The 21,752-nt window shown below is 36.5% G+C and overlaps 1 protein-coding gene across 1 annotated transcript; it reads left to right on the top strand.

Moving 5' to 3' along the window:
• The first annotated feature begins 402 nt into the window (after positions 1–402).
• YME1L1 (YME1 like 1 ATPase) lies at positions 403–21,222 on the top strand. The gene is made up of 19 exons (XM_071734963.1): positions 403–629; positions 3,305–3,436; positions 4,929–5,091; positions 6,309–6,407; positions 8,071–8,180; positions 9,291–9,441; positions 9,532–9,639; positions 10,460–10,542; positions 11,301–11,391; positions 12,248–12,400; positions 13,692–13,824; positions 14,307–14,369; positions 14,901–15,013; positions 15,381–15,536; positions 16,247–16,398; positions 17,238–17,364; positions 17,464–17,537; positions 18,160–18,246; positions 19,291–21,222. Exons 1-19 carry the CDS (start codon positions 600–602, stop codon positions 19,432–19,434), a joined length of 2,169 nt encoding a protein of 722 aa, XP_071591064.1. The 5' UTR covers positions 403–599; the 3' UTR covers positions 19,435–21,222.
• The last annotated feature ends 530 nt before the right edge of the window (positions 21,223–21,752 follow it).

The raw sequence follows: 21,752 nt of genomic DNA, 5'->3' as shown, positions 1-21,752 counted from the left end.
GCAACGGCTCCACGTTCAGATGGAGACTGGTGACACGTGGCATCTCTCTGCGGTCTGTACTGGGATCACAACTGTAATATCTCCAGCAGGGACACAGACAGTGGGATCGCGCGCACCATCAGCCATTCTCAGGTCATGCTAAGCTGCGCGGTGCTGCTGACACCCCAGAGGGACGGCATCCCACCCGCAGAACCCGCGGGGGACCCGCACCCGTCTGAGGGCTTCCCTGCAGACGGGGCTGCCCAGGAGGACGGTTTGCCCCTCACCCTCCTCCTCCCCCCGCAGCTGATGGTTTGGTCGTGCCGGCGGCATAGGGCGGAGAGGCGGGAGGCCTCATTGTGAGGCGGAGGCTGGGCGGAGGGGGACGGAGAGCCGACCCGGAAGCTCTACCATCTCCGGCCGCTTCCGGGACAGCTTCCGGCCTGGTCACTGCCGGCCGGAGGGGGCGGCCATTTTCCCGCAGAGTGCAGCCTGGGGGTCCTCCTGCTGGCGGCGGCGGCGGCGGGGCCTGACAGGCAGCACGGCGTCTGCGTCTGGGCTGACAAGCGGAAGAGGCGCCTGTGGCCGCCGCCGCCGCCGTCGGCGTCCCCGCCGGGAGAATGTTTTCCTTCTCAACTGTGCAGCCTCAGGTGAGGGGGCTGGCGGAGCGCACCGGCGGCAGTCCCGGCCCTTTGTGGTGCGCAGTTTGCCGCGGTTGGGGCCCTCTCTCCACCCTACTGCAGTCGGGGACTCAAGTCGAGTTTTGGAAGAGGCAGCGGGGCTGGGCGGAGGCGCTCGGGAGGGCCGGAGGTTGCGGGCCTAGGGTGTAGGAGCCGAGATCTGCCACGTTTCTGGGATTTGGAGAGTGGCGGTCGGGTCTGCGCCAACGGGGTGTGGAAGAACGCATGGTGAGGGGCTGCCGGCCTGGCGACAGCAGCGTAGAAGCGGGGTGAAGGCTGCAGAAGGCCCTGATTCTTATTGGGGAAAAAAGCATATAAATGGAAGATAGAGTAATATACGTGGAAAGTTTCGGGAATCTCAAATGAAGAGTAATCTGGAATCTCCCGCTAGATCACGTTGTTCAGAGCCCCATCCAACCTGGCCTTGATCACTTCCAGGGATGGGGTATTCGTAACCCCTCTGGGCAACCTCTTTCAGTGTTGCATCACCCTCACAGTAAAGTTCTTCCTCATATCTAATCTAAATCTACTGTCACGCAGTTTGAAACCGTTCCCCTGCCTCCTTCCCGGCGGGTAGGGGACCGTGTAAAAGGACCTACCCGAGCTTTCTTGTCGGCTCCTTCAGGTACTGGAAGGATGCTCAGGGTCTCCTTGGAGCCTTCTCTTCTCCAAGGCTGAACAACCCCAACTTTCTCAGCCTGTCTTCACAGGAGAGGTGCTCCAGGCCTTTGGTTACTTTGGTGGACGTTTTTTTGTTTTCTGTTAGATGGATTGGTGTGTGATCTCATTCTACAGTGGGATTTGGTTGTTCTTTCCGGATGTGGAGAATGTGTTAATTGCTTTCGTTACTGTGATGATATTTTTAGGACTGTGTCATTCCACTTCTCTGTAGTGGGAAATGCATCAGAAGGACTTGGTTAGTGGTTAGGATGCTAGCTTTGATCTCTGGAGGCTTTATGGTTTTACTACAAACTCTAGAGTCTAATTATAGTTTTGAACAATTAAACAAACTCCCCGAGTTGAAAGTATAACTTCGGGCAATTAATTCTGAGGCAGTTTTCTTGTCTCACAGCATTGCCTCAATCTTCTGCCTGGTCACACAGATGGAAGTTCTTGGGGGAATGATATTAGTAAGCTGAAGATGAATCAGGTATTGTTTCAGTAGCAAGAGTTGCAGCCTGAGTGACTTCCCCAGTGACATGTAATGAGACTGAGGTGTTTTGGAAGCATTGGAATTATTTGTACTGTAAATGCACAATGGGCATAGTCATGTCTTAAAGAGGAACCCTGATACGTGGTGCATCAGGGCTTTTGTACTGAGTCCTGAGGTGGTGTCACTGAGTTGAGAGCTACTGAACTTCAGAAGTAACTGTGATGTGTGTATGTGATTTGGTTTAGGTTAGTTTGATACCTAGGTATGTTTCTAATGCATTTTTTCAGAATAAACTTTCGAGAATACTTTGTATAGTGCAGGAAAAATACAGATAATACAAATTATTAAAGTATTACTTTGTAGATGAAACTAAGTGATGTTTGAAAAATAATACAGGAGTCAGTAGTGCTTAAGAACTGTCATCTCTGAATTAGTAAGAGGTTTATAAATCCTCATGCATCAGTGCTATTCAAAAGCAGTCACTGAGCTTTTTATTGAAGTTGGTTCAAGCCTGCTGAGACCTGTTGCTTGCATAACTGTCCAGGGATACTCTAGAATTCCCTATGTTATGGTATTAAAGTCTGAAAGCAAAGCCTACCACTAAATAGAGGTAATTAACAAACAGCTCTTCTAAAGAAGAGAGAGTTCCTGAACAAGAGTAACTATAAAGAGGTTTAAACATTTCAAGAGATGGTGACAATTTGCAGGCTTTTAATTGTAGAAGCTGTTGTTGTTTTCCTCTTTTTCTCCCCTTTTTGTCTTTTATTGCTGTGTGGGGAAAAACGACTGGCATGGAATGTACGAATTGACAGGGATGGGGGCTTGCTGATTACAGTTGAAAAACATTCAGTTTCACAAGGTTTTATATTTTATTTGCATGGAAAGGTTAAGTTTGTAATATTTGTCAGAAGATGGCAACAACCCTTATTGTTCTGTAATCTGGTTGCAACAGCATATATCTAAAACAGCAAACAAGTGATACATTAAAAAAAATTGAAAAAAATTATCTTAAGGAAGTATGAAATGTAGTAGGGATTTTGTTACCTGCTGTTTCAGCTGAGAACAGTCTGTAAGAAGATGGCTGTTTTTTTTTCTTTGTAACTAAACATTGTCTTAAGTGTGAATTGAGGGCAGTACTTGCATTTTCTCTAACTATTGATGGTCTGTATCTGCTTCTGTATTTGCAAATATAGTGATAATTTTCTTTGAGCCATTCTTATTTGTGAAACTGGGAAATGTAACTGCTTTTTTTTTCTTTCTCTCTTGCATCTTCCAACCTCTGTGAGCTTCTAATCTGTTATGCATACCTAAACTTTTTTGTCCTTAAATAGGTATCAGCTAACATTGTGATGATGAATCTAACTTAATGTGGTGTATTACAAAGTTGTCAGTTATAACCCTGCAGCTATAAGCCTGGGTTTGGATTGGAGATATGTTTAAATACTTTAAACAATCTTAAATCATGATCTGATTTTTTTTTCCTTCCCTCCAGGCTACTGTTCCTCTGAGTCATCTTATCAATGCTTTCCATTCACCAAAAAGCTCCACTACTACTGCCAGCAAAACATCCGTACAGCCTGCCCAGAGGGACACCTCCCCAGACAATGATCCTCATAAGAGTGAGGTACTGAAAACCTTTGGAAAAAGTGGTGGTTTGCATTTAACTGAATTACATTTGAATAATACCATATTTAGTTATTTTAATATTTGTCTCATAAAATTAATGTAATGTGACTAAACAAAACAATGTTAACACATAGAATGTAACATGTAAGTCAGTGCTTTTGGCAGCAAGGATTCTGTGAATAAACAGTATTTCATTAACAAGGAAAGAGGCTAGTACTTACCTCAGTAGTAATTTTCAAATAAGGAGAGGGTTAGTTTTCACTTTCAATTTAATGTTTATTGCTGTAAAGTAACAATAACTTACCTGTTAGTAACCCCCTTACTGTCTTTTCACTTTGAATGTTAGCAAAGGTGTTGCATTATTGCTTCTGAGAAAATGGATTGTAACTTAAATTGTGATGGGTGGTTTTGAGAGATTAAATGGCATATTGGCATGTTTTCTTATTTTTCTATTAAAATAGCTTCCATTATCGTTGTTTTTTTGTTCCTCACAATGAAAATCAAAATACAGAAACTTCAAAGTACTGTTACATCTTGCCACTAATCTTTCAAATAATATCTTACAGTAAGTTTTTTAACTAGAAGATGTTTGGGAGCAAATGTATTCTGTTTCAAAGGTGAAAGTAGATGGCTTCTGATCCATTTAAAAACTTCTTTTGATTCTTAATTCTAGTATTTTTCATGTATATTTATTAGAAATCCAGTTTTACTTTGAAAATAGAGTAACCTAAAGCTTATATAAAAACAATTTATGAAAATAAAAATAGCCATATTGTTCTAACAATCAAGAGTTCAATACTTGTGCAAATACATTTAGGGTGGAATATTTACTTCACAATTTAAAAAACGTTATTGCAGAAGCAACATTGAAATGCTAACATATTTTAGAGGGTGCAAACCAATACACGTTTTTTAAACATCCTCTTCCATGAGAAGATTTTTTTTTCCTATCTGTGAAATACAAAATTAACATTACCTTGATCAAGGTTACTTCTTTAGTAACTCAAGTTCGTGTGCTTTACCTCTATATAATCTCTGCTAACTGCAAAAAGGTTAGCAAAAAAAAAAAAAAGTTTGAGGGGATTTTGCTGTTTCTTCACTTGGATAAAATGCAACGAGTGGCTATTGCTGTACATCCTTCCTCCTCACACTGTCAATTTGCTCCGTCATAAAGAGTAGAGTAGGAAAAACTCTTTGTGTGCCTGTTTCAATCAGGGAGCAGGAGGGTATTAAAAAGACTGAATTGGGAAGAAAATGCACGTCATAAATGTACACTGACAATTAAGATACTGATGTGTGCAAATGGAAAAGTTACTCTGCATTGACAGTTGCAAATATTCTTTCTTTAATCATGTCCATTTATCTTCTTTTAGAAATCTTTTGTTTGTCTGAACCGTGAGTTATAGATGTTACAGCAAACCAAAGTTAACTCAGTTAATTTTTTTCCCTAAGGTACTTTGAAGTAAACTGAGCATTTTTTTGTTTTGCAGTCTCTACTTACTTTAAGAGATCTGGGCTTGTCTGATTTGAAAGCTCATCAGTTTAAGGAACTGATGAACAGGTTGCTTCCTGGCTACAGTGCAGAAAACAAAGTTTCTTCGCAGTGGCATACATCACACATCTCTGCTGAGTCCTTCTTTGAAAATAAGCATGGTATGTTTCAGAGTACAGTGCCTATGAGAATTAATAAGAGTTAGATTATAAAGGTGAACACACCCCTTGGTTTAATCTCTTGTGCTGTAGATAGTTCACAGTTTAAAAAAAACTTCAGTTAAAAGAGTTGATGTGGGTTTTTTTCTGTACAGGTTGTCTCTAGAGCGGTGCTTTTGAATTTTGGGAATTTTAGAAAATTCAGCCTAGATCTTTGGATTGTTTCTTCGATTGAAGTTGGCTGCTCTTAGAGTTGTCTGGACTTGGCTGTAGTACAAGTGCATTGTCTCATAGTGATGAGCCTGAGCAATGATGTTTTTCACCAGTTCTGTTCCACCAAATAGAAGAAATTAGATTTTGCTAATCTGCTCAATTATCAATCATTAACATCTCCATCTTAGATTAAGTTATTCCTTTTTTGCTAGAAGCAACATTGCATTAGGATATTAATTAGAAAAAATTCCATGTGACAAACTGCTAACAGTCCATGTAGAGTTACTTAATTGCTGAAATAAACAAGAGTTCTTCCTTACATTTAAAAATGTTTTGTTCGGATGAGTCTAAAATACAGGAAGTAACGTATTGTAGATGCTCAATAATGTGTTAGGAAAAGAAGCTTATAGCTGACATTTGAAATGCTGCCTATATAGTATTGCAGTTGGGAAGAAGAGTGTGAAAGTAATACCTCAGGGCTACTATTAGAGGATAACTATTGAATTGCATTACAGTGTGATATAAAATACTACCCCAGAGGTGGTTTTCTGAATGTGAAGGAAAAAAATTCCAGATGCTTCAGGGCTTTGATAGAGTAACATGCAAGATCCCCAGACAGGTTATTTCATTCATAGATGAAAAGACAAGATTATATGGCAAAGTCCCACAGGCAAGGGGGATTCTGAATCTGAGAGGTGACAATGCATGCTGTTGATGACTGTTACCCTTGACGTGTATGTTGTGCATATACTTGTGCATAAATAGAGGAGAATATGTTTTTTTAAACTAACATATTTGTAATTCTGTTGTATGAGATTAGTCAATGTGAATAAATAAGTGAGCTATCGGTGTCCTGGTCGTGGTTTGCTTGTGTCATTACAGATGCCTGAAGGACTGCAGTAAAATAAAACAAATATCTAAGAAAGAAAAAAACCTGTTATGTTTAGTAATGTTTAGTTGCCATTTAATGTAGGGGTGTATTTACACGTTGCTGTATCTTTTCATAGGTTTCGTGGATATTTTCAGTGCTTTACGCTCGCCTTGTTTGTACAGACAGCATCCCAATCCCCTCCAAAATTTCTGTTCGGGTGTTCAGTGTTGGCCAGGTAAACATGTTAATTGCAAACATGGTGTAACTATAGAGTCTTTTTCAAAGTTGTCAGTATTTGTGAGTCATAGTCTTAAAAGTTGATAGATAAGCTGGCTACTTCTGAATTTATAAATATATTGTATTGGGTATTCATCCAGATGGACTCTCTAAGTTGCTTGGTGACTGATTTAAACTACTCCTTGGATATATGATGGGTAGCAACAGGACTGCATTAGCAAGAATATAATCAGGAGCTCAGGCAGTGCAGATATTGTCCTCAGTTCAGTTCTTCTGTTGCTTTATTTGGATATTGTGCCTGATTTTTTTGTCTCAGAGCTGAGAGAGGTACTAGTAAAATGGAGATAGCCCAGTGATCAGCCACAAGAAAGGGTGCAAAATTTTGAGTGTTTAATGTATAGGGGAAGCTGAAGGTTCTGAGGCTTTACAGTTAGCAGAAGAGAAGGCAAGGAATGATCTAATTGCTATTGGAGCCATATTAATTACCCTTCTCTTGTACACTTTAAAGGAGAGAAAACAATTATAAGTGAAAACAAAGGCAATTCCTGTTGGAAAAATTTCATAATGAGAATGGCTAAGTTCTGAAATGGATTGTCTGGAGAAGCTGTGCTATCTTAATCCTTGGAAATTTTCAAAACTGGTGTGGATGAGGTCCAGAGCTAGCTGATCTGATGCTGAAGCTGTGCCTTTTTTGAGCAAGGGATTGATTAGGCCACCTTAAGAAGTTACCCTTTTCTAGTGGTATTCTATGATAACACAAGGCTTAGTTAAAACTATACAATAGGCTGGTATTGATGATTATTTTAAAACACAGTAGTGAAAGAAGAGAAGTATTCTTGTCTTTTGTGATTTATGTGGTAAAATTTCCATTGCAACGTTTCTGAGATGATGGAAGATGACATATAGTTCTATATGTATAGTGCTAAAGACTGTTTAAATGCTCTCATTATCTTTTGTCAGCTTCTAAGTTAACAGTTGACCTTAGCTATTTTAAATCTCTTCAGGGCACCCTGTCAGCTGAACTTTTAGACAAAGCTTATTTTACAGCATGAAGCTTCATTCTGTTCCTTCTGGATTAGCTTCCGAATGTTTCACATTGTCAGCCTACCTGGATTTAGTTTGGCACTATGTCTCTTGTGTTCCTTGAGACTGGGGTAGCATTGACCACTTACCTCTAATACACTACATAAACTCCTCATTATTTTATAAAATTTTTTATTGGGAAAAATACATAATGAAACAGTAAGCAGTTTACTCGCAGGTTTAGATATACAAACATGGTTCATGATCACCTACCTGTCCATTTGCAGTACTAACTTTTTTTTGTTTGTTTATTTATCCAGTTTATTACTGTTAGATCCAGGAGTGTTTTTCATACAGTGTTCTGTTTTTTACTTTTTTGGTCATTCATCTTAAGCAAATTACTCTTTGCACTTCGCTTTCTACTGTGGATATTTTTGGATGATTATGTCCAGTTCAAGCATGATAGCCTTTTTCATATAATAGTTTCTGAAATCTCTTGATTTGTTGTTGTTCAGTTTGGTGTGCTTGTAATTGTGGGGTTTTTGTTTGGTAGGTTTTTGTTTGTTTGTAGGTTTGTTTCTTTTTTTAGTAGTAATTTAAAAAACTTTTAACTTTTAATTTATTATTACTATTCTTAGTTTACATACAATCACGGACCTTTAAGACTTTGAGATCAAGAACAAGACGTCTGCAGTCAACATCTGAACAATTCACAGAAACAAAAAATTCACTTTCTTCTCTTCTGAAGGTAAAAACAAGTAGCAATATGAACTTGGTTTTGGCTTATTCACACCATCGCTTTCTCTTGAATCAAACTTCACATTTTACCATGGTTGTTTTGTTTGACTAACGTGAAAAAATTTCTTCTGAAACTTGAGGTAATAGCAGCATACTGTTTTTCTTACTAATACACAGATATGTGTATCATCAATAAAAAGTTTTGTTTTTTTTTTTTAAACTCTAGAAATAAAATAATTAGTATTCTGTTTTGGTGGCTTTGTTAAAAATAGCTTGAAGTCAAATGAAATACTTATTTAAGTAGAAACACAAGTAGTTTAATATACAAGGATATATTATTTTAATCAGTTCAGCATGCAGTTAATGCTTTAAGAATAGATTTACTTGTGGCTAGTGTATTGTTAAGATAAAAATTTTAGACTTGATGTCTTCATGTCACTTACCTACTTTTAATGCAGCAGATGAGCCAGTCTTGAGCTAGCAAGTATTTAACAAAACTAAGTTAGCCTGGGTACTCTTTGCTTCTGAATGGTTGTAGAGAAATCGACTAATTAAAGCATTTGATCTTATCGTGTGTGTAAATTAGCTTTGAAATCTCCTTTTCTTCTAGGCATATGTAATCTGTTTCGTCTGTGGACTTGGTATACCATGGATGAAGATAATCCAGGGCTAGCTCCATGCAGTGATGCATTTAAGTGTGGCAAGGCATGCATAGGAGATGTATTCGATCTAGCTCTGTCAAAACTATACTTATGAAGATACTTCACATTCAGATATAACTTAAGTTGATTTCATGAAGCAAGAAGCACTTTTGGATGAATCAAGTGTACAAAACTATCTGTGTACAAATTGCTCTAAGCTGTGTTTTTTGTTTTGAACTATGGTCCAGGAGGGTTTTGAACCTGTCCTGTTCAGCAAAAAAATCCCTGAGTGCCCCTGCTTGAAGCTGTTGTTTCCACACTCAACCCTACCTTGTGTCTTTTAACCTCATAGGACCTGAATTAACTGCTGATTTTTTTTATATATATTTTTTTTTCCCCTCACCAGTTCTAGCCAGGTAGTAAGTTAATAATGTATCAAAACCTACTGTATACTAATGCTGTGGTGGAAAATCTTTTAGGGCTTTATCCTGAGAAAGCGAAGAATTGACATTGAAAACTTGGATACACTCATGAAAACAAAAAACATCCCAGAGGCACACCAGGATGCTTTTAAAACTGGTTTTGCAGAAGGCTTTTTGAAAGCACAAGTATTCCTGCAAAAAACACTTGGTAAGTTTTTCTTTGTATATCTTGTCTTAGCATTCAGAAAGTATTTTATTTCAACCCATTTAAAAACTACTTTTTTGTTTTGTTTTACAGATTCTTTAAGAAGATCACGTTTGCTTTCTTTCTTTCTCTTTGTTCTTTGTTTTTATCTTGCTATATATTCGTCATTTTTACCTGGGAAAGGCTCCTTTTCTGATGCTGGTGAGTTAACATTTTTTTTTCCCCTTGGTGTCACTTTTGTTGTTTCCTTGAGCAAGTTTAGCACAAGTTAAATTTTGTGTTTTGACATTATAGTTTAGGATAACATTTCAGTATACTAATGTAAGAGACAATATGTTTACTGCTTTTGGCTACAGTCTTTCAGACAGTAGTGTGACAAAGTGCTTATAGAGGCAAAAAAAGTTGTCTGTTAATGTAATTAGTTCAGTTCTTTTGGTGAAGCAGCTACATGGAACCAAGCAGAGAAGAAGTCAGACTGTTCACTGATTATGTCTTTAAATTTAGATGATGGGTTATCTAGGTTAGCAGTAGGCAAAATGGTTTGATTTTTATTTGTAATCACAGCCTAGTTTATAGCAATCTGTACTTGCAGGGCCTAATTGTCATTTTGAGAGATCTGTTGAAAATAGCATAGCAGTTAAAGGCTGAGCTAATGTAGAATTGGAGAATTTCAACTTCATGCTATGTTGTCACCTGGTTACAACAAAGTTAGGGCATGTGCAGGAACACTGAAGCAAAATTTCTATGTACCTGTGTATGGATGCAGGGTTTTCTATGCTACAAATGACTAAAAAGCACATAATTGAATTAGCTGCAAATATTTTAAAGACATTTATATGCCTATCTATTTAGTTATTTATTTTTACTCTTCCTGGACACTTCTAAATGGAAACATGGCCTTATAAAAGGACATGTGTAAAGCTAGTGGCTTAATGGTATGCATTCAAGTGCAAAGCTCAGTCTTGGAATGACATAACTTAATGTGAAAATTCGTTGTTGATCATTTGCTGTTTGCTGTTAGTACGCTTTCGAACATCGAGTATCTTTGATGCTGCAGTTGATCCAATCCAGCTGAAAAATGTCACCTTTGAACATGTAAAAGGGGTAAGTTCAAAAGTAAAGTATGTGCAAGCTGTTGCTTAATTAGCCATTGTGAACCTGAAGAATATCTTGCTTTATTCAAGAATTTTTTTGTGTGAACTGAAGCCGTATATACAGTGACCGCTACAAGATTAAGGAAGGTTTTAACCACTCTTGATCTTTTATATCTCTGTAGCACTTAGTACTATATAAAAGGTGCTCTCTTGAGCTTGGTGAATAATATTTTTAAAGTTTAGACTAGCAAAAGACAGACCATAAGTATCCATTTTAATTGTTCTTTTTTATAAGTTGACCAGTACAGGAAGGTGGTAATATTACTAGATCAATTCTGTCTTAGTACTATTTGTTTCAGATACCTGTTATTAGGACAGGAGATAGATTCTTGGAAAGAAGTAGCCGTGTCACCAATGATGTGATAGCTTTATTTTTTCTATTCAACCTGCCAGTGGCCAATTAATCTCTTTTTAAGTAGTAAGACTAATAATTTGATGTAGAATTTTGGATTCATTATTTATCTCTTTGGTCAGATCTGGTCTTGAACTGCTTGGTTATTCCTTCAGAATGTTTAACTTTAGTGATTATTCCTATGAACATTACATGGGCACTCAGTATCCACACAAATTCTGTTGTACACTTTTATCTCCTTTTTCTGTTGTGTATTTTTGGTCAATACACAATTAGAAACTTGTATTTGTCTTATAAGGCAAATGCACAATTTTGTAAGTGCTTAGTTATCTTTGTGGCATGTTTTTAATGTATAGGTTGAAGAAGCTAAACAGGAATTGCAAGAAGTTGTGGAATTTCTGAAAAACCCACATAAATTTACTGTTCTAGGAGGTAAACTTCCAAAAGGTAAGAAACTTTGCTCAGCAGAATGAAAATCTCATGCAGCTGTGGCTGTCCAAAAATGGGCCTGAATTCTACTGTTGCATTTAGCTTGTGTTTGGGACAAACAGTGAAATAATGATAGGCATAGGTAGTGGATTTCCTTGTTTGTTTAAAATATTTGAGGAGCAAATGAATCTTCAAAGAGAGTTGTTAAGGCTTCTGTATTAGATAACCTTGAATAAGGTACTTGGGAGCGGAGGTTAAGGTAGTGATGCTGCTTGCTTCCTGTCCTATCTTCAGTTCCCTGTCTGTAAAAACTGGTAATTACTGCCTCCCCCCACAGAGAATTTGAGGTACCTGAGCTACTCAGATAAAAGAAGCAAAGATGTCTGGATACATCTTGCATTTGTTCAAAATACAATAACATTAGGAGTAATAAGTTATAACAGTGCAAAGCAGTGGGCTGTAGATTCCAGACAAAAAGCTTTTCAAAAATCAAACCTGTGTTTGTTATTTTTAGCAGCCTTCTTTACAGGGTTAAGAGTTAGAATTTCTTTGAAGTCCCAAAAAGAAAGATACATAAGTTTATTCCTGAAAACTTCAACTTTATAGAATACTTCAAGCATTTGTTTTTATTTATAGTCTTGCAAGTCTTTGTTGCATCAACGTGGAACAAAGTGCTTCTATACCTCTTGCAGGAACTTCTTCAGACTGCAAGTAATGAGCAGTATCTGAAATGGGATGTTAATGGCTTTTTCTAATTTCATTATTTCTTCTAATGCATGGAAGAAACAGTACCCGTACAGTATGACTGTGAGGGTTTGGTGTTTTTGTTGTTATTTTTTTCTTTTTAGATATTAGGTTATGTTTTTCATTTTAGGTATTCTGTTAGTTGGACCTCCTGGTACTGGTAAAACTCTTCTTGCACGGGCTGTAGCTGGTGAAGCTGATGTTCCATTTTATTATGCATCTGGATCCGAGTTTGATGAGATGTTTGTTGGTGTAGGAGCTAGTCGCATCCGAAGCCTATTCAGTAAGTTAAATATTTATGGTTTTGAAATCTTTTAAAATGTGATATTAAGTATTCATTGTTGTTCACAAGGTTTGGTTAGGTACAGTTCTTGTTACTGGGAAGTACTTATGTATAAGACTAATAAATAAAACTTTATTGTGTAGGTAAATCAAATCTCAGAGTTCTGTGAGTAACAATTAATTGTAGAATCATTGTTAGTTGTCAGAGAAGATTGTAGCAAAATCTATAGCTGATGTTACAACACTCCCAGAGAGAACAGAAGTCATTTAATTAGAAATGTAATACCCTATAAACTAAATGGAGTATTTAAAATTGTATTACTGTCATGCATGAATTATTGTAAATTTGAACTAAAATGTAAACTTAAGATAAAAAATAGTGTTAACCTTCTCAGTTACTTCTCTCATTTTTATAGGGTTTTTTTCCTTTCACTTCATTAGAGCTTTACAGGATCACAGTATCTCACTGAGCTGAGGTTTCCTTTCTTATGCCCATCCACAGGCCCAGAATAGAGGCCATTATAATGACACTTTTAAAATTAATGTTTAGATTGTTAACTTTCACTTGAGAGTCTTTCTATTTTAAATATGCACATAAACATCTGGGGAGGAGGGGGATCCAGCTTCTCTCTTAAGTGTAAGATGGGTACTATCAGGCTTATACAATGTAGAAAGCAGTTGGTATTTGTAGACGAAATGTGACTTGCTTCCTGTGAAAGACAAAGTGTACCATGTTGTACCTTAATCTGCATTTCTTTCTGTTGACTACAGAAGTTTAGATGACCAGTTAGTACACTAATATTAATTTTACAGATATGTCTAGCTGGGTAAGATGGGTTGAAGATTATTGCATTTTTATTATGTGGTTTTAATACCTGTAAACCTGAGCATGTGGTGTTCACTGTTAAATAACAAGCAGATTCTATTAAAAGAAGCTGTTTTTTAGTCCTGTCACATTTCTTACTTTTGTTTAATAGGTCAGTGTTCGTTCTCTACACAAGCTTATGAAATAAACTGCTGCAGGGAGTTGATAAGAATACAAATAATTTCTTAATCTGTTTACTAGTAATTTCTTGTAGTACGGTACGAATAAGCTGATGTGGAGACAAAGAACCTTGCTCCTCTTTGTATTGCTTAATTTAAAAAATATACTTAAGTTTTTTAGTGCTAAAATCTAGACAGTTCTGGTGGTGTCTAATAGAAACCAAGAATAATAGAAACAGTAGAGTCCTAAATTACATGATACACTGTCAGTTCTTTCATGTGGTTGAAGTGCTGTTTTCTTTTGTCAGGGGAAGCCAAGGCAAACGCACCATGTGTTATATTTATTGATGAGTTGGACTCAGTTGGTGGGAAGAGAATTGAATCTCCAATGCATCCCTATTCAAGACAGACAATAAATCAACTTCTTGCTGAAATGGATGGGTAAATATATGGGTTCTGAGGGCACAGAAGGTGCTTGACTGACTGGTATTTTGAATATTTGGTTGAATTCTTCTTTGATAGCTTTAATGTGTTTTGTTATTTTTTTGTAATGCTTTGTAGGATATTAACTTAAGATGCTTTTATGAGTATATATAGTACAGCTGACAGGTCTTGCTTTAAAGAATACAGACGCTTGTGAGTTACAGTACACTAGCTGCAGTTATTGTAAATAATTTCTTAGTTTTTTAAGCTGGCTCTGTATCTAGGGGAAGAAATTCAACTCTGAGATCAGGGCTTAGGTTTAAGCAGTTGCTGAGTTAAACGTGACCATTTTTGGATCATATGCTATGGTTTGACTGAGTGTTTTTGACTGGCCTGTTGAGGTAATCTAAAACTAGAAATAGAAATAGTTACTGACAGAGAAAGGTGTAAATTCTGTATCATAAAACCCCTCAACATTCTCATCCTTTTTTTTCATACAGGTTTAAACCTAATGAAGGTGTTGTTATTATCGGTGCAACAAATTTCCCTGAAGCGTTAGATAAGTGAGTATAATGTATTGATCATTTCTACAGAACATGTATTAAAAAAGCAAACAAGCAAAAAAACCCACAAAACCCAAGTTGCTTGCTATAATCTTCAAGTTTTATAGCCAAGTTTTTTCCTTCTTTAAAAGGGTGTGTGTTGGCTAGTTTTTGGTATTTAAATTTTGTTGAGTTGAATATGGAGAAATAATAACATACTTCTGAGAATCTAAAATTTAAAGTTTTTCTAATTCTAATAATATAATAATTAGATTTTCTAAAAATCTAAAGTTTTTCTAATTCAGCTGACAAGCTGCATTCTTTTTCACAATGCAAAATTTTCAAATGCAGAAAAGCCTTAAAGATGGTTTCATAATAAACATTTTCCACCTGTCTTTTTACCGATAAGAAAAGCATATTCTTTGCATCTATGCAGCAGACATAGTCTGTGTAGATGTGTTTGGAAATAATGCATCTTTGTTCCTTATATACATGAGTAACAGTTTATAGCAGTGTTTTGAAGTCAATGTATTACGTTGTCTTTTCCCTCAGTGCTTTAATACGGCCTGGTCGCTTTGATATGCAAGTTACTGTTCCCAAGCCTGATGTAAGGGGCCGTACAGAAATTCTCAAGTGGTACCTTAATAAAATAAAGTATGATCCATGTAAGTAAATACTTTATTTAATATGTTTGTATGTAACAGCTTTTATACTGGATCAGCCCACTCATGTATTAGCTCTTTGTTCCAGCATCAGTTGTGGCTTTACCATGTGTCTCCGTAAAGAACACAGATTGCCTAATATATAGCGTTAAAACTCTCTTCTGATGCATGTTTGTTTCTGGTCCTAAACAGTCCATAGTGACTTAAGAATTAGGCTTCATTTCTTCTAAAGCTGAAAATTTTTAACACCTTGTTTTTAGTAGAACATGATTCTTGCTTTAATTTGACCCTGTCTTGATATTTCTTCACGGTACAAGCCTTTTCAGGAGCAATATGGAGTCTAATGACAAGTTTGGTTTTTTTTTCATAGCTGTTGATGCAGAAATAATCGCAAGAGGCACAGTGGGATTTTCTGGAGCAGAGCTTGAGAATCTTGTAAATCAAGCTGCATTAAAGGCAGCTGTTGATGGAAAAGAAATGGTAACCATGAAAGAACTAGAATTCTCCAAGGACAAAATTCTAATGGGTAGGATTTTATGCAAAAGTCGTACCATATATATTACAGTACACAGGGGTTTTCTCGTGTGATAAATACTTCTACAGAGAAGGAGAAATTTTTATGCTGTTTTTTGTTTTGTTTTTTAAGCAAATAAGTCTTCTGTTAGTTGATTCTGAATGGGACCTTTGGAGACCCAAAGTATGGAATACATTCTTTAAGACTTGATACTTTTTTTTATCAAAAAATGCTGTATGTGTACCTTTTAAATAAAAAATGTATATTTGAATAAAAAAAATGTATGTTGTTGAGCCTATAGAAAGTCACAGGCTTGATTTCTTACCCTTCCCCTACTCCTCTCCTCCTCCTTTCTTAAAAGGAGAGAATAAATAACCAGAAACCTGGAATTTCTGTTAACTGATTTGTTACATGAAAGCACAAAACTTGAACACCTGAGACATACACACTAAAAATCTGGTCTGTTTGTACTTCAGAAAAGAAATTGATTTTCTCAGATGCTCAGTCTGCATTTTAAATCTATTCCTTTAAAAGCAACTTGTCTGTAGTATATTGAGGTCCATTTTAGATGTTAAAATTCTACTTGTAAACATTTTGCGCTTAATTTTTTTTTGTTTTCACGCTGTTCCTCAGCTACTTTGTGGTCTGTTCGATTATATGTAATGTGTGGATTATGGCAGTCAGATGTACAAAAAAGTTTACTTAATGTTTTTCTATTTAAGGACCTGAGCGCAGAAGTGTAGAAATTGATGAGAAAAACAAAACCATCACTGCTTACCATGAATCTGGACATGCCATCATTGCATATTATACTAAGGATGCAATGCCAATCAACAAGGCTACAATCATGACTCGAGGAACAACACTTGGACACGTGAGTATTTCTGGAATTTTATGCTGAGGAGTTTGCCAACAATGCTCTGTTGTAGTTACATTATGGCATATTGTAATATGTTGAAAGATTCAGTTATAAGCAGTCTCTTGGAAAATTCACTGGTAATATTTTCTGTATGATAGAAAGCTTTCTTCCTTCATTTTGAAATAAAATAGCATATGCTAATATTCATACAATGAAAAAAATGTACATTTGATTCTGCTGCAGCTAAAACAGCACCCAACAGTGAAACTTTGCAGAATGTCTTAAGGACTGCAAAGCAGAAGCACTGCTCAGTTGTGCTTCTAACTCTAACATCTTTATCAAGTTGTTCTTTGTCCTGTGCGATTTTCTAAACCTAATTGGTTACCTACCTTGTTTGTAGAATAGATATCCTGAAGTTTTTCTTTCTGCCTTGAGCTGCCAAGCATTTGAACACAAAAATATTTCTACTATGTCTGTTTCTGTTGAGGTCTATCCAAGTTTATGTGTTCAGTTAAGAAAATCATTGGCCTGAATTCTCCAGACAAGTTGATTTTTGCTCAGTAAAAGCTTAGGTAATAAGAAGAAATGGAGAGAATACTTTGTTCTGACTCTTCTGGTGGCAGGTTTAAGTTGCTTAATTTTATGTGGTGCTTGTGGGTTGTAGGAGGCTATTTCGGGTGGTAGACTAAGCACCTCCAAGCAAACATGGTGAGCGCATGGATTAGGAGAAGTCCTGAAGCATTCAGATGGGTGCATAAAAGATTTTATATCGGTTTTGGATATAAACAAGAATATTTTTTAGATTATTATTTCTTCTGTTTATGGTTACCTGACCACAGTTCTGTATCTTACAGGTATCTTTGCTTCCTGAAAATGACAGATGGAGTGAAACTAGATCCCAGCTGCTTGCACAGATGGATGTCTGTATGGGAGGAAGAGTAGCAGAAGAGCTCATATTTGGAAGTGATCACATCACAACAGGTCAGCTGATTGGTAGTTAGAAGAGTTTTTGACCAAAGCTTGTGGACTGGCATGTTTAACTTGGTTTCCTTAACATAATTACATCCGTTTGTTATCTAGGTGCTTCCAGTGATTTTGACAATGCTACTAAAATTGCAAAACTGATGGTGACTAGATTTGGAATGAGCGAGAAGGTAGTATCATCAATCCCTAAATATTTATATGGTACAAAGAAATATTCTGTGTTGAAAATAAATACCTATTTGTCAATGATCAATGAGGCTAAGTAGTTCTGGCAAGAAAGAAAGCCTTATGACTGGTCTTGCTAGAGAGAACTCAACTAGAAAACCAGTATATTGTTTTAAAAATTAACTTGCTAGTTATTAACTTCAAAATTATGTTGAAAGTTACTAATGTCTGCTGAAAATGTTCATAATAAAACCTGACATTCTGGAATTGAGGAAAATGTCAGGTTTTGGGGGTGGGGACAACAGCATTGAGTTTTCTAGAATTCTAAAGAAACTTTTTTAGTCATCTTTATTATTGATCATATGTTAGTAGTTTGGGGACTTTGTTTTGATTTCTGAATAAGCAAACAGTCAGTATCTGTGCTGTGACCTGAAACAGAACTCTGTAGTGACTATATTGTTGATTAATAGGCTTCTTGGTTTGCTTGTATTGAAAGCACTTCAAAAAGCATTTTATAAAATATTTTATTTGTGTGCACATTGAAGCAGTAAGCAATGAAGCTCTTAAAGTGTTCTATGCGTATTCCTGCAACAGTAGTAAGATAAAGATTTTGGTTTTGTTGTTCAGCTTGGTGTTATGACCTACACTGATACTGGGAAAGTTAGCCCTGAAACTCAGTCTGCAATTGAACAGGAAGTAAGAACACTTCTGCGGGTAAGGTTCCCTCCCCTTCTGCTTTTACACAGTTATTTTGAGATTAGCTGAGCATCAACTTACTTGACTATTAAGTTTGACAATGTAGACTGGTGAAAATACATGGGTAGATGGAAGGATTCCCAAGTGTAGCTGCAACTTTGAACCTCTGCATATTTAAACTTTTTGGTGATTGACATGCACAAGTAGTGAGAAACACATTGGTGGTGTTAGGTTGTTTAATAAATGCTTTAATACTTCCTTTTATGTTTGGCCAAGACTTGTGTTTTGCTTATTCAATTCATAGGAAAAAAAGTACAGTTGTGAATTGTTTTAGAATGGATGTAAGTATTTTAACTTGCAGTTAAATAATTTTATATAGAACCACAGGAATGGCTGTCCCAGATCAGAGTTGCCTTTTCCAGTATCTTGTTCTTCACAGTGATCAGTATTGGATGCTTAGAGAAATTTGTAACTTTCTGTCATCACAGAACTTCAGATCACTTCTCTGGTAATCTGAGTTAGTTTGGTGCAGGCAGGAAAAATTTATTTATATCATAAATTTTAAACAATGAACTCTGCTGTTGGTGGTTTTGATCTGACTTGGTCATGTAAGAACTATCTATATAGAACCAGAGTTAAAGTTTATAGTACTGGCAATGTGCATCTGCTTGCACCAATTGGTAACTTGTTGGGTAGTCTTCAACTTTTAAAAGTTAACTAATATTTAGAGTTTTATAAACTTACAAAAACTTAGTTCTTTGAGGAACATTCCTGAAATGTTCATAATGTAAAATCAAATTTATTTCATTTACATAAGTTGTATAAAATTACTAATGTTTTTCTCAGAATTTTATTTTTAGTACTACTTTGGAAAAATTGTTTTTATTATGCCAGCTAGATTTTAAATCTCCACAAGGCGGGAGCTGTGCTAACTATGAAATGTGCTAGCTATGAAATATTTGTTTCAAGCTGTCTTTACCTGGAAACAATTTTTAAAGTGGAATCTTGCTGTTATTTTTGGTCAAATGTCTTAAAATCTTCTTCCGCCCTTTTTAATATTAGGACTCATACGAGCGAGCCAAGAACATCCTGAAGACTCACGCAAAAGAACACAAGAATTTAGCAGAAGCTTTATTGAAATATGAAACTTTGGATGCCAAAGAAATCCAAATTGTTTTAGAGGGAAAAAAACTAGAAGTAAGATGATAAATTCTGGGATACAGTAACTGAGAATTTGAAGAATGTACATCTAGCAATGCAGTAGTCTTGCGCAGCATAGCCTTTTTTCCCTTCCTGATGCGTGTATGGTGACACTTAATATTATGCTGTCTCTTGTGAGCTTCTGTTACTCATCTATTTGTTGTGTCTTATCAGAACAAGACACTAAATAAAGCAAGTTCCTCATCATCTGCTCCCTATGTTCTTCCCACAAGAAGTTATTCAGAAGGATATATCTCAGGGCTGAATTCAACATTTTGATTCATTCAAGTGTGTTGCAGCTGAGAAGGAAACCACACAGATGTACTGATTAGGCATAGCTGCCAAAACATAGCTGGGTCGTGCTGCTACCTGTGTGTTTGAAGTGCTATGTGCACCCCACAATATGTTTTATGGGTAGTGACAGATTGATTTGTAAAAAACTAGTACGTAGTCTAACTAATGCTAATACTCTGAAGCTAGAGATGATTTTAAAGAAGACTTAATTAGAAATGTAACAAAGCATCTCTTAATGAAGTGGCAACACAGTGCATCCTTACTAAAGGGAGTTGTGGGAGCTACATGTTAGACAAAAGCATTTGTGGTGGTGTCTTCAGTGATCTTAGGGTTAAAATGCACACATGTGGCTGGAAGAGAAATTTTAATGCAGAACCAATAGACTAAACATGTGTAAGCCTTTTTGGACCATGTTTTGGGCAGAACCATGGCAGGGATAAGAGAAGTACCTGTGACCTCTGATGTGCTGCTGACAGGACTCCTAGGGTTTTTTGTTTTTTTTTTTATTATCACTGCAGTAGATGGATGATAGTGCTCTGATGACAGTGCTTTTATACTGCTGGACATTCTACAGAAATAGTTTCTACTTATACTATGTATGGGCGTTTGATAATCAGACAATTTCTTCAAAGAGGGCAAAATTGCTCACTTAAGATCAGAAAATATTTGAAGCATGTATTGCTTCAAATAACATTTACAGATCTTTTCTACAGTAGAAGTAGGGAAGTAAAGCCTCTATTTTCAACCCTTATAGAAACCTCTGGAAATTCTAAGATCGTAAGAAAAAAGTTTTTGAAAACAAAAGCAGTTTCCAATCAAGTGGAAGTGATTGCTAGCAATTGCATACCAGCATTCTTTTAATCTCACGAAACTGGTTTTTAGGTACAACACGTAATCATAATCTTTCTGCAAAATTAATTATAGACTCGTGAGACTGTGAACTTGTGTTGCAGAGAGAGCCTTCATTAGCCTATTAATGTTGGAGGTTGGACACCTTGTTGAATGTTGAATACTTGGATGTGAAAATAGTTGGGGTGGTGCCAATAACTGAATGGAAATCAGTATCTATACTTAAAACTAGAAGTAACATAGTATTTTAGAATTTTCCGAGTGTAATGCTTGATTATAACCTTATTTTTTAGTAAGAGCACATGCATTTTTTTTCTTTCAAAACCTGGATAGCTTTCTATTCACCTACTTTTGTCAGCTTACTTATAGTGACATCCCAGTGCAGTGTGGGAGAACTTCCAAGTGTTATGAAACAGTATACCAAATGTCTAGGCTGACTAGTTACAGTTGTACATTAGGAATATGCCAACAGAAATATACTGCATATTTGGCATCTGGTTTTGGAGTAATAAAGGTTAATTTTAATTACACATTGTTTTTCTTTTTATTCACTGTAAATTGCTATAAAATGTAACACCAAGTTCCCTGCGATGTAAATTGAGATGTATAAAACATTTAAACTTGTAAATAAATTTAAGAATGATGGCAAAATTTTACTCTCTCTAATTGGATCTCTATGGAACATTTTAGAAATTCAGACCTTTTTTCAGTTCTCCTTCTGGGAACTTTTCCAGCTAAATGATGTAAATCTGCATTTAGAGACGGAAGAAAAAAAAAAATTCATTTTTAAAGTCGGTAAACATTTTATTTGAACTGGTTTGAGGGGTCAGTCCTTGAGGTCTAACTTATATTGCTCATGCAAAAGTTCTTGCTGTAATCAAGAAGTGAGTGCAGTCTCAGAAAAAAAAAACAAAAAACCAAGGTGTTATCTCATTGGGTCATGAAAGAAGATTGTCAGAGATTACCCATCAAATGTAAAAGGTGTCTTCCTTCTGGCCAGTTTAACAGCAGAGGTGTTACTGGGGATTTTGTCATACCTCCATGGCTGGGTGCATGTGGTATCTGGCATTTCAAAAACACTTGTCTGTTCAGGCATTGGGTTTCACCTCCTCTGTGAAATTTTATGGCTGTATCTAGGAGCTGAAATTTCCTCACTGGTCAGAGGTAGGAGACCACTGTAT

This window comes from Heliangelus exortis, chromosome 2, assembly GCF_036169615.1.
Source record: "Heliangelus exortis chromosome 2, bHelExo1.hap1, whole genome shotgun sequence".
Classification (NCBI taxonomy): Eukaryota; Metazoa; Chordata; class Aves; order Apodiformes; family Trochilidae; genus Heliangelus; species Heliangelus exortis.
The sequence above is the reverse complement of the archived record's forward strand: the minus strand, read 5'-3'. Positions and strand labels throughout refer to the sequence as shown.

Coding starts and splice junctions, on each gene's coding strand:
- YME1L1 (XM_071734963.1), top strand. CDS start 600: ATGTTTTCCTTCTCAACTGTGCAGCCTCAG. Junction 3,437..4,928: donor ATGATCCTCATAAGAGTGAG/GTACTGAAAACC, acceptor TTTGTTTTGCAG/TCTCTACTTACTTTAAGAGA. Junction 5,092..6,308: donor CTTCTTTGAAAATAAGCATG/GTATGTTTCAGA, acceptor ATCTTTTCATAG/GTTTCGTGGATATTTTCAGT.